Source organism: Schistocerca piceifrons, chromosome 3 (assembly GCF_021461385.2).
Source record: "Schistocerca piceifrons isolate TAMUIC-IGC-003096 chromosome 3, iqSchPice1.1, whole genome shotgun sequence".
Lineage (NCBI taxonomy): Eukaryota > Metazoa > Arthropoda > Insecta > Orthoptera > Acrididae > Schistocerca > Schistocerca piceifrons.
In genome coordinates, this window is record NC_060140.1 from 504,608,486 (window position 1) to 504,620,703 (window position 12,218).

General features: G+C 41.9%; 1 protein-coding gene across 1 annotated transcript in view; it reads right to left on the reverse strand.

Moving 5' to 3' along the window:
* Positions 1 to 6,910: 6,910 nt before the first annotated feature.
* LOC124788781 (serine/threonine-protein kinase 33-like) overlaps positions 6,911 to 12,218 on the reverse strand; it is a 90,133-nt gene continuing 84,825 nt past the window's right edge. The window contains exon 6 of the mRNA XM_047256064.1: positions 6,911 to 6,978. Coding sequence (XP_047112020.1) covers positions 6,911 to 6,978 — 68 coding nt within the window. The remainder of the gene's footprint in view (positions 6,979 to 12,218) is intronic.

Consider the following 12,218-nt stretch of genomic DNA (forward strand, 5'->3'; position numbering starts at 1 on the left):
AAAGATACCACTAACCTTTTACCATGAAACATTTTATCCATAATTGACTGAGCCTAAACACGGCTGCCTGCAAGAAGAAGAAAGCCGCATGGGGCATGAGGGTGTCTCTCCATGCCTTTTCAAACTTGTATGCAACACGGCATTGTGCGTCCTCCGATAAGAAAAGGTTCCTGTAGACAAGTTGACGGGGGCTATCAGAGAAACTGTTTCCTGCAGCTTTTGATCAGTGAAGCAGCTCTGCCTATCAGAAATTTCGACACCAATTAAATCTCGCGGTTGCTGTAGCGCCTGAAAGTAGGCAAAACCCATCTAAGTCGTGTCGAAGGGCTTCCCTCGGCCCCTAGAGCTAAAGCAGCAGGGAGGCTAGTGTCGAAATTTCTGACGGTTGCATTTGGACTGCAGTCCACAAAGATGCATGGAGAGCACTGAGGCTGTTGCCGAACAGGAGGTCTTAGAGCGGTTCTTTGCCGTTTTGTTCACACACTCTCCCGAGATCACGCCACGGCAGAGCGCAAAACAGGAGGGCAGAAAAAGCATAGGTGCCATTTGCTGCTTCAGATCATGTTCGAATTTTGTCAAATGGTTTTCAGCAGTCCCTAGTGGACCCAATCTGTACACCAGAGCAAAAATTGTCGTACCGCTGCTCTTCAAAGAGGTGCAATTACGTTCAATGGGGATGCAGACCTACAGTGTCCTTAGAAAAGAGTTGAAACGTCCGAAGGTGTTAGCAGAATCAAAGGTTATCAAAGGCCGTCTTTCTATTGCTCGTCGCATTGTGAACTGCCATTTTCTACCACGAAATATGTGGAAATCAACGGGAAAGGGAACTGAATGGTTTCACTGACGCCCTTTATGCATGCCTCTGAGGCCTTTTCGTGTTGGTTCTGAGCTGCTGTGTCTGAAATGTTTTCCTCGGCCACTCATAAGAAAACCGCCTGCTTTCAGCACTGTATGTTGCGGTTCTGATCTCCAACACAGAGGCGTCAAAAGAAGGGATGAAGGAGGGGTAAAAGGGACTGTAACGTCCTTCTCCTCACGGAACACGTCTACAGTAGCGTTGGGCAGAACTGTGGTGAAATTTTATGCCAATGTCAGATAATCAGCTCACTTTACAGTTTACATGAACTTCTGAGCTGTGACCTGTTTTTCACATGTGTCGGCACCTTGCTGTTTGGAGTTTTGCAGAGCCACGCATTTGGCACCACTACAGAGCGAGATTGTACCCATCTTTGAGCCAAATTTGACACCTATGCCTCTCAATCTACGCTTCAGAAACAAAATTGCTTTGATGCTGCTCCCCATGGTTCTCTATCCTGTGTAATCCTCTCCGTCTATTAAAATATACATTCAATGAACCTACTTACTTCATTCACGTCTTGAATCCTCTGTACAAACTTTGGCACCCAACACTTCCCTCTGTTGCCAAATTAAGCCTTCCTTGGACTCTCAAAATGTCAAAATTTGTCATGATGCTCCTATGTTCGATTCAGTACCTTTTCATTAGTTATCTGATGTCTGCATCTAATGTTCAGCGCTCATCTGTAACACCTCATTTCAAAGCTTCTGTTCTCTTCTTGCTGGTTGCCCAAATTTCACTTCCATATAAGGTGACACTTTCAGAATAGATTTACTGACAGTTGTCTATTAGATGTCCGCGTATTTACCCGTTTCAGTAAAGCATTTCTTTTTATTACTAGTCTGTTTCTTATATTCCTGTCTTTGTCAGATGTTTAAATGCAAAAATAGCAAACTTCATCATCTACTTTTAATGTCTCTTTTCCTAATCTGATTCAGTCAGTTTTAACTTTTTCCGAAAAGCTTTCCTTTCTGTTGACAGTCTGCATAGTATATCCTCCTTAATCTTGTCGTTAGATGCCCAAGAACAACACTCATCAACTACTTTTAACATCTGTTTTTCTAATCTCCTTCCTCCACAATCGACTGACGCAATTTTGCCTTTATTTCACTTTTGTTGGTGTTCGTATTATAATTTCTTTCAGTTGTAGTATCTATTCCATTAAACTGCTCTTTCCAATCAGAGAGAATTAACGTGTCATTAAAATACCTTAAAGTTTTTATTTCAAGTCTATGTATGCGTGGAATACTTGGGGAAAGACTACAATTCTGTCTCATTTGATCTCAGTTACTGCCTCGCTTTCACGCCGTGCGCCACTCATAACTGAATCCTGGATTATGTACAACTTCTGGATAATCTTTCGCTCTTGTATGTTACCTGTGATATCTTACAATTTCAGAGAGCGTAATTTTGGCAATACGGTCAAATTGGGGATTATTGTTGCGTTCCGTGTTTCTACACTTCTCTGGAACCTAAAATAGCCATCCCCCAAGTCGGCTTCTAGCAGTCGTTGTATTCTTCTGAGGGTCCGTTAACATTGGTATCTGTCAGTAACTGTCTTGTTTGGTATTCTGACTACTATATTATCCTCGAAGTCAGTACTTAGCCTGTCTCAGACATACCGCATACAAAGTGGAACAGTTTTCTCATAGTTGTTTTTTCGCCAACTCTGGTATTTCAGTGCTCTGTCAAATTTCTTCCGGTAGTAGGCCTCTCATACATCCCATCTCATCATCTATTTCCACTTCGGGTTCCATGACATTATCTTCAGGTTTCTTTCTTATATACGGGGTGTTTCGGTAAGAGCATGCAAAAATTTAACAGGACATAGAAGACGCTCCACTGAACAATTTGAGGTAGGCCTCTCATACATCCCATCTCATCATCTATTTCCACTTCGGCTTCCATGACATTATCTTCAGGTTTCTTTCTTATATACGGGGTGTTTCGGTAAGAGCATGCAAAAATTTAACAGGACATAGAAGACGCTCCACTGAACAATTTGAGGTAGGGAACCTGAGGTCGGTGAAGCCTTACTCTGTACTCTTTTTATTTACATTAGTTACAGTTAACTGCAAATACCATCATTGCTTTGTGGAAGTACCATTTGTACAGTATCTTACTAAATGTGCTGAAACTGACGGCCATCAGCCTCAATGCTAGCATGACATTGGCGAATAAGATTCTGACGCACCCTGACAAATATCCCTTGTGTGTTTCGAAATCTTATCGCAGGCAGCTACAATTCAGGTAACTAATTCCATCTTCGTATCCACTGTGGTCTCATACACAAGTGACTTTGGGTATCCCCACAGGAAATAATCAAGGGGGTTCAGGTCAGGTAACCTCGCAAGCCTCCCCTTCAAAATCGGGTGTGCGGGTGGTCCTCATATTTCCAGGTCCCTCGTTTCTTTTTTCCAATGGATCAGTATCCCGTATTCGTCGATTGAAAGAAAAAAACATTCGTCGTGAGAATGACGCCTGTTGGGAAATTTTTCCCTGTACAGCCTTTCAGCAGCGAGAGCATTGCAACGTACTTCCCCATACATAATGTGCATGGCAGCGAGTCCTGCGGAACTGTACCGGTACTCGTCGATAGTACTGTACTCTATGTCTCTGAATAGCACTGAGTAATCAATGGGTCTGTCGATGATTCATTTCTGCCATGGGACGATGTAAATACGATACAACAGAGCCATCTTATGGCCAAGTAAAGTAAACAAAACCTGCATCATGACTTCCTGGTAAACAGGCTCGTCCTCCTTGTTTCTTTGCAGGAAATAAAGAATGTACATTTAAATAAACAGCACAGTACCTGTAAATTTGTACGCCTGTTAGTTGTAAATAAGCTAGAAAAGAATAATGCGAGACAAAGTGGTAGACAAGTTTACTTCCATAATTCCTTAAGCTGTCTTCTCCGACCCCACGTTCCCTACCTCAAATTGTTCCATGGAGCGTTCTCTGGGTCCTGTTACATTTTGCATGCTCTTGCGGAAACACCCTGTGTAGACATTCTATACAGGGTATTCGAAAATTCCCGTTACAAACTACTAGGACTTGTAGATGAGAGTAAGTACATCATATTCCATGTCCGGAAACATCATCCAACGGAGCTATAGACCGTTAAAGTTATAAGCGCCGGTGCCTGTAACTGTATGTATATACAGTGTAATTCCGTGATGATGTTAAGAAACCTTCAAGGATGAAGCAGACTGATAAATGTATCACTTTGAGCTAATGACCCCTGTTTCGGAAGCGAACGATTCGAAAGTTACAAGCGAACATCCTGTATATTCCTTCTGTCAAGCGCCATTATTCGTAGTATGTCAGGTCTGAGTTGCTTCAGTTGCCACGGTAGTTACCACACGAAAAATGATTGCGGAAAATACTGATCCTGTCCTTCTCGAGAATTTGGAAGCGGTGTACCTGACACAGGATGTTTTCAGCACAAAAATCGTGGCAGCTGATACCATTTCTAAAATCTTCGAAAGTTGATGGACAGGCAACTGCCAATAGAAGTTGGCTCTGTTAGTCAACAAACACTGTTGTAAGGAATTAGTTAAGGGAAAGGACAAACTGATTGTAACTGTACAAGTCACACTCACCACTGGGCCACAAGTAAGGCAAAAAACTGGGTGGATCAAGCTAAAAAAAATAAAAATAAGGAAAGGTCACAGTTGCCAAGACTTTATCTGAGATCGCTGTGAATTACACAGTCATGAATAATCAAGTAAATAAAAAATCGAAAGCTACTTTTAAATGTCTCTTTCGTAATACAAGCAATACGATTGTAGTTACATTAGGGTACGTTATGGTATCGTGTTATTTAAGGTAAAACAGCGTCGAAGTGCATTCTTGCTCTGGTGTATACTGTTGTACCACCATAGCTAAAATATACTGAGAATGGCAAAATGGCACTATCCTAAACCGGCGCCGAGGCAACTGTGGTACACCATCAACGGTGAACGGTCGCTGCGGAGACATGTACAGGCGAACAAACGTGCAACTTTTGAGCAACTGACCGCCCAGATGAACCAAGGGACTACCAACAGTGTCTCCTCAGCGAAAGTTGCTACTTGCGAGTCTCTGCAGCAGGCGTCTGGTTCATGCACCCATGCTGACTGCTGTTCATCAATGAAGAAGGCTGGAATTTATACGCCAGTAACGCAATCGGACGTCCACTGAGTGTCGACTGGTGCCCTTTTCAGATGACTCACATTTTATGCTCCATTGGACAGATGGCCGATGGCGTGTACAGCGTGAAACATGTGGAAGCAAACACCCTGCTACAGTTACGGGTTGGAAAATGTTTTCGTGACATTCCCTGTATGATCTCGTCATTTTCGAAGGTGCAATGGATCAACACAAGTAAGCATCAATCCTTGTAGATCATGAAACTTCCTGGCAGATTAAAACTGTGTGCCAGACCGAGACTCGAACTCGGGACCTTTGCCTTACGCGGGCAAGTGCTCTACCAACTGAGCTACCCAAGCACGAATCACGCCCCGTCCTCACAGCTTTACTTCTGCCAATACCTTGTCTCCTACCTTCCAAACTTTACAGAAGCTCTCCTGCGAACCTTGCAGAACTAGCACTCCTGAAAGAAAGGATATTGCGGAGACATGGCTTAGCCACAGCCTGGGGGATGTTTCTAGAGTTAAATCTCCACTCTACAGCGGAGTGTGCGCTGATATGAAACTTCCTGGCAGATTAAAACTGTGTGTCGGACCGACACTCGAACTCGGGACCTTTGCCTTTCGCGGGCAAGTGCTCTACCAAATGAGCTACCCAAGGACGACTCACGACCCGTCCTCACAGCTTTACTTCTGCCAGTACCTCGTCTCCTACCTTCCAAACTTTACAGAAGCTCTCCTGCGAACCTTGCAGAACTAGCACTCCTGAAAGAAAGGATATTGCGGAGACATGGCTTAGCCACAGCCTGGGGGATGTTTCTAGAGTTAAATCTCCACTCCACAGCGGAGTGTGCGCTGATATGAAACTTCCTGGCAGATTAAAACTGTGTGTCGGACCGAGACTCGAACTCGGGACCTTTGCCTTTCGCGGGCAAGTGCTCTACCAAATGAGCTACCCAAGGACGACTCACGACCCGTCCTCACAGCTTTACTTCTGCCAGTACCTCGTCTCCTACCTTCCAAACTTTACAGAAGCTCAACTGCGAACCTTGCAGAACTGGCACTCCTGAAAGAAGTAGAGTGAAAGTTTCATTCTAGAAACATCCCCCAGGCCGTGGCTAAGCCATGTCTCCGCAATATCCTTTCTTTCAGGAGTGCTAGTTCTGCAAGGTTCGCAGGAGAGCTTCTGTAAAGTTTGGAAGGTAGGAGTCGAGGTACTGGCAGAAGTAAAGCTGTGAGGACGGGGCGTGAGTCGTGCTTGGGAAGCTCAGTTGGTAGAGCACTTGCCCGCGTAAGGCAAAGGTCCCGAGTTCGAGTCTCGGTCTGGCACACAGTTTTAATCTGCCAGGAAGTTTCATATCAGCGCACACTCCGCTGTAGAGTGAAAGTTTCATTGTTGTAGATCATGTCCAACCCTACATGCAGTTCGTTGTTCCTCGTCCCAATGGCCTCTACCAGCACCACAGTCCAATGTGTCACACAGTTCGCAGTGCACGTGCGTCGTTTGAAGGGCATGAGAATAATTTTACCATGCTCTTCTGACCACCAATTTCCTGGGTTTAAGCCCAGACGAGAATCTGTGGGGTCACTTTTGTCGGGTATTTGGGCACGGATCCTCAACAGAGAAACTTTAACGCAGCCGGCCACTACACTGGAGTCGTATGGCACCTTTCAGAACCTTACCGACCTTCACCCTGTACGTATTCCTGCGGTTCGCGCTGAAAAAGATGGTTATTCAGACTTTGACAGTTGGTCGCATGAATGTGACTGCACAGTTTATAACTGTGAATATGCTTTGGAATGACATCTGGGCACGTTACCACTTTATCTCTGCTGTCATAATAACTTTTTAATATTTACGGTTATTATTATTATTATTGTTGTTATGCACTTCCCTTCGATGTGCATCTCCTCGACTCTATCACTGAGGTGGAACTGGAAGCTGAGCCGACGGGGGCGGTGATGTGTTGCACATGGACTTCACAACGACTAAAATTTACATTAACTTCATAGCTACTGTAAGTACTACACACGAATTACCGCTTGAATTTCACCACCTTTTCCAAGATGACATTGGTTTCTTTTTCTTTGGTCGTTGCTTTCTGGATTATTTGCAATTTATTCATTGAAGTAGTAAACATCCGTATTATTTACTTCTTTAAGAGTGTAGAGAATTACACCCCTACAGATATCTGTTGTAGTATATTATCTCATACTGCCCTTACGCTTATTTTATGTCATTTATTTTGCACTAAAAGCAGCTATTCAACCCACGCAATTTCAGCTACTCAGTTGTTCGCCACTTTCTTCATAGTGGGTACCAAATAAAGAAATGTATTAAAAGAGGTGGTACTTTTTGATTTCAACTACATTTATTTTATTGGTACTCTAGCTTAGCGCCCGCTGCTTCACTGGCACAGTGTGGATGGCCTGCAGAGCTTTTTTTACACTGAAGAGCCAAAGAAACTGGTACACCCGCCCAATATCGTGTACGATTCTCGAGAGTACGAAGAAGTGCCGCAGCACGACATGGCGTGGACTCGACTGATGTCTGAAGTGGTGCTGGAGGGAATTGACACCATCAATCCTGCAGGGTTGTCCATGAAATCGTAAGAGCACGAGAGCTTGGAGATCGCTTTTGAACAACACATTGTAAGGCATCCCAGATACCCTCAAAATGTTCATGTCTGGGGAGGTCGGTGGGCAACGGAAGTGTTTAAACTCAGTAGAGTGTTCCTGGAACGACTCTGTAGGGATTCTGGACGTGTGAGGTGTCGCATTGTCCTGCTGGAATTTTCTGAATCCATCGGAATGCACAATGGACATGAAAGGGTGCAGGTGATCAGACAGGATGCTTATGTACATTCACCAGTCAGAGTCGTATCTAGACGTATCAGGGGTCCTATATCACTCCAATTGCACAAGCCCCACACAATTACAGAGCGTCCACCAGCTTGATCATCCCCTGCCGGCATGCAAGTTCCATGGATTCATGAGGTTGTCTCCTCACCCATACACCTACATCCACTCGATACAATTTGAAACGAGACTCGTCCGACCTGGAAAAATGTTTCCAGTCATCAACAGTTCAATGTCGGTGTTGACGGGTCCAGATGAGGCATAAAGGTTTATGTCGTGCAGTCATCGTGGGTACACGAACAGGCCTTCAGCTCCGAAAGCCCATGTCGATGATGTTTCGTTGAATGGTTAGCACGCTGCGTTTGTTGATGGCCCAGCATTAAAATTCTCTTCATTCGCCTTTGGTCCCTTTCCTGCGGAATCTTTTCCCGGCCTCAGCGATGTCGGAGATTCGATGTTTTACCGGATTCCGGATATTCACGGTACACTCATGAAATAGTCGTACGGGAAAATCCCCACTTCATCGCTACCTCGGAGATGTTGTGCCTCATTGCTCGTGAGCCGACTATAACACCACGGTCAAACTCACTTAAATCTTGATAACCTGCCATTGTAGCAGCAGCAACCGGTCTGACAAATGCGCCAGACACTTGTCCTATATAGGCGTTGCCGTCTGCAGCGCCGTATTCTGCCTGTTTACATATCTCTGTATCTGAACACACATTCTTATACCAGTTTCTTTGGCGCTTCAGTGTATTTAATAGAATTTTTATGTTGTTCACAAATTGTAACACCTTCTAAGCTTTTCACTCTAATTATGACCATATAAGCATGGTCTTTTCCGATTGTATATCTGACCAAGAAGCGATTCTGGTAGTTGGAGTCCAAAGATTTTGTTAATCATGCATTTTGCACTGTTGTGGAGATATTGCCTTAGCAGTTTTCATATTTCTTTATATATAACCGAGAAGTATAATACCGGTTTTCATAAATTTAGCTTTAAGATTTTTTTAATGTAACGAAATATTTTCTTAAAAATTTTCATCCCCAATTGAACTCACTTAACAGCTGAATTTCCAGAAACACTGAAACATGTATTTTGTTTATTTCTAACTGAGAAGTCAAAACGAATCATCATGTATGTAGCCTTAAAAATCCTTCACTATTACTTTTGCAATTATTTATTTTAAAAAGCTTTCTCCTACTATTTTGAATTTTCAGAAATGCTGAAACACGTATTTTTTATTTTATGACTAACAAACCAGATACCATGTTTTATAGTTCTAGCTTCATTATTCTCTTAATAGCGACATACTTTCAGAACGCCTTTCATCCCCTATTTCACTCCCTTAGGAGTGGAACTTTGGACAGTCCCTTCTTAAACGATGCCTACAGTATAAGATCCAAACCCTCTCCAAACTTCAAGTTGCTATCCTTAGCGGTTTGGTCTGGGCGATGTTGAGTCAGTGGATCAGTCTGACCCTATTTCAACCACTTTGGAATTGAATTTCCAAAAACAATTAAACATGTATTTTTTCATCTCTAACCGAGAACCCAAACACCATCTTTCAAAGAATTTGCTTGAAATATTCTTTCACATGGAAATATTTTGATAAAATGTGTCACCCGCTGTTCCACTCCCCTTAGGGGCTAAATTTACAAAAACAGTGACATGCATATGTCTTATTTTTAACAGAGAAGCCAAATACAAATTTTCCCAGATTCAGCCTCAGAAATGTTTGCACAGTGAAATGTTTCCATAAAATCTTTCATCCTCCATTTTATCCCGATAGATGTCGAACTTTCAAAAACACTGTAACACGTATTTATTTTATTTGTAACTGAGAAGTCAAATACTACTGTTCATAGATGTAGCTTTAAAACTACTTTGGTTGTTCTTTAATAATGACATATTTATTTTAAAAAGACCATAGTTTAAAAAACCCCATAGGGTTAAATTTCCAAAAATGCTGGAACACATGTTTCCTTACTTTTAACCGAGAAACCAAATACCGGTTTTTCTATATCTAGCTTTAAAATTGGCTTAATTTAAAACAAACTTCATCGCCTATTACAAACCCCTTAGGTTGGAATTTCGAAAAATCCCTTCCTAAACGACGCCTGCAGTAGAAGTTCCACAGCTTCTCAAATGTCAAGATTCTATCGTTAGCGGTTCGGGTTGAGCGATGATGAATCAGTCAACCAGTCAGTCAGGACTTTGCATTTTATACATGGAGATGATTAGTTTCTGTATATTAGGCCGTTATGAAGTGATTTTCTGTATAAAAGAGAGCACTCTGCTTACCTATGCAGACAGGAAGAATGAAACGAAAGCAACTTATTAGAAAATTATTTATCTTTGGCAGAAAAAAGTGCACATGTGTTAAAAGGGCAGCATCTTTAAACTTACATGTTCTATCCGTTTCGCTTTGCTCATAACCTTCTCCGCCCCGTGCTGTCTCATTGGTTTGACAACTTAACATTTTAATAACGCGCGAAATTTACAAAGATATTGTAATGACCAAAGATTAAACATAAGCCTGAACTTACAATTTCAAATAACTGTGACTGTACGTTTATATGTGTACTTGAGGAAGATTATTAAAAGTAGGATAGCAGAACAGAAACAAACACAGGTAAATATCAGGCGACGCATCACTTCCGGTGATAAGATAATGCTGTAACTGATAAATAGTAGTTATCTAGTGCCGGTACGACATCTGAGAACAATCTCGACTCACGTAAGGCGACACATCACTTCCGCCAATAAGATAATGTTGTAACTGGTAAGTAGTAATTATCTAGTGCCAGTAAGACATCTGATAACAATCTCATCTCAAAGTCAGAGCATCGTGTTACACCTAACACAAGTGGGCGAGGTAACCCCTGTCCCACTCTGCTCCCCCTGAGAAACCACAATCCAATCCATACAAGTTAGCAAGTTGTATGAGTTGTATTCCAGTCCTCCAGGGAAACCCCAACCTACCCACACTCCCGAAGGAATTGTATGTGATACAGAACATAACCTGATATCAGTCACGTGGTTGTTGGGCACTTGTGTGATATAAAATTGGTGGAAACCGCTCTCACCCCCTATCTCTCTCAGCCAATAGTAACATATTTAAACTGTTGGTACCCTTCCTAGAGCAGATGCATAGGACTCTTTATTTGAGGTCTGTGCAGCATAGGGAGAGGATAATGTTTGTTATAAACTAATTATACGTTAACAATATTTTTCTCTCTAAACTTTAATAATGAAAGAATCAGGAGCTAATAACAGCGATACAATAAATTAACCTGTAGTTTATTAACAACAATTTTTCCAATAAATCTTGTACAACAATTTTTATTAACAATTATTTCAGTTTTTTATGTTTTTATTTACAAAAACTGTTCTACAAGAAACGTTTTTTATTGTGATGACTTTTGAAACTATGAGGTAATTATGTACACTAAAAACTAGTAGAAAGAACTTAAATTCTGCGATTCCTATTGAATTTCTACTTAATGGCTGGTTTTCTCTCATTCTACACACAATATTTAAATTTTTAATCATTTCCTTCTGATCACTTCTGTATACAGAATAAAGGAAATGGGGACTAGCAGCACCAGATAAAGAAAAACCACACATGCATACAAACACATATAAATATTTACAACATATAAACACACACATAGTGTGAAATAGTGTACACAATTTGCATACAGACACATAATGTGCATTCAGGTGCACACACACACACACACACACACACACACACACACACACACACACACACACACACACACACACCTATGACAAATGATTCGTATTCCACACTGAGGTCTTCTGAAATAGATACAAATCAACATAATCAGTTACTCTGAACCTAATAATGAGAGTATGGTAGGCTCCCAATCCCATGCCTCGGATGAACTATTTGTTATTATGATGGGACTGTACAATAGTCATCTACAGTGCAGTGTGTACCTCATGACCGAATTATAGAAAGCCCATTGTGCATGTCATATTTGGAGTGGTGTAAACGCTCCTAAGCAGGCACTTCTTGTAATCTTTTATCGACGTAATCTTTGAGGTCAAGCGATGCTTATCCTTAGCCTGACTCTGGATGGCAACTGCATCAATGAGGTGTGCATAAATTTTCGATCTAAGTCCCATAAAACTCCACAATCCCTGCGCCATTCGCCTTACCTTCCATCAGACCAATAACCCTCTTTTTTGAGATATTAAGCAAATAAGGATTATCGACTGCATATCCAGGTGTGTCGAATGCTTCAGGATTGAACCTAATTACTTCATACCGATAGCAGCCATTCACCGAATAGATGAAACTGTCTGTATCAAAATTTAGTGATTTGGGATCAGCGAA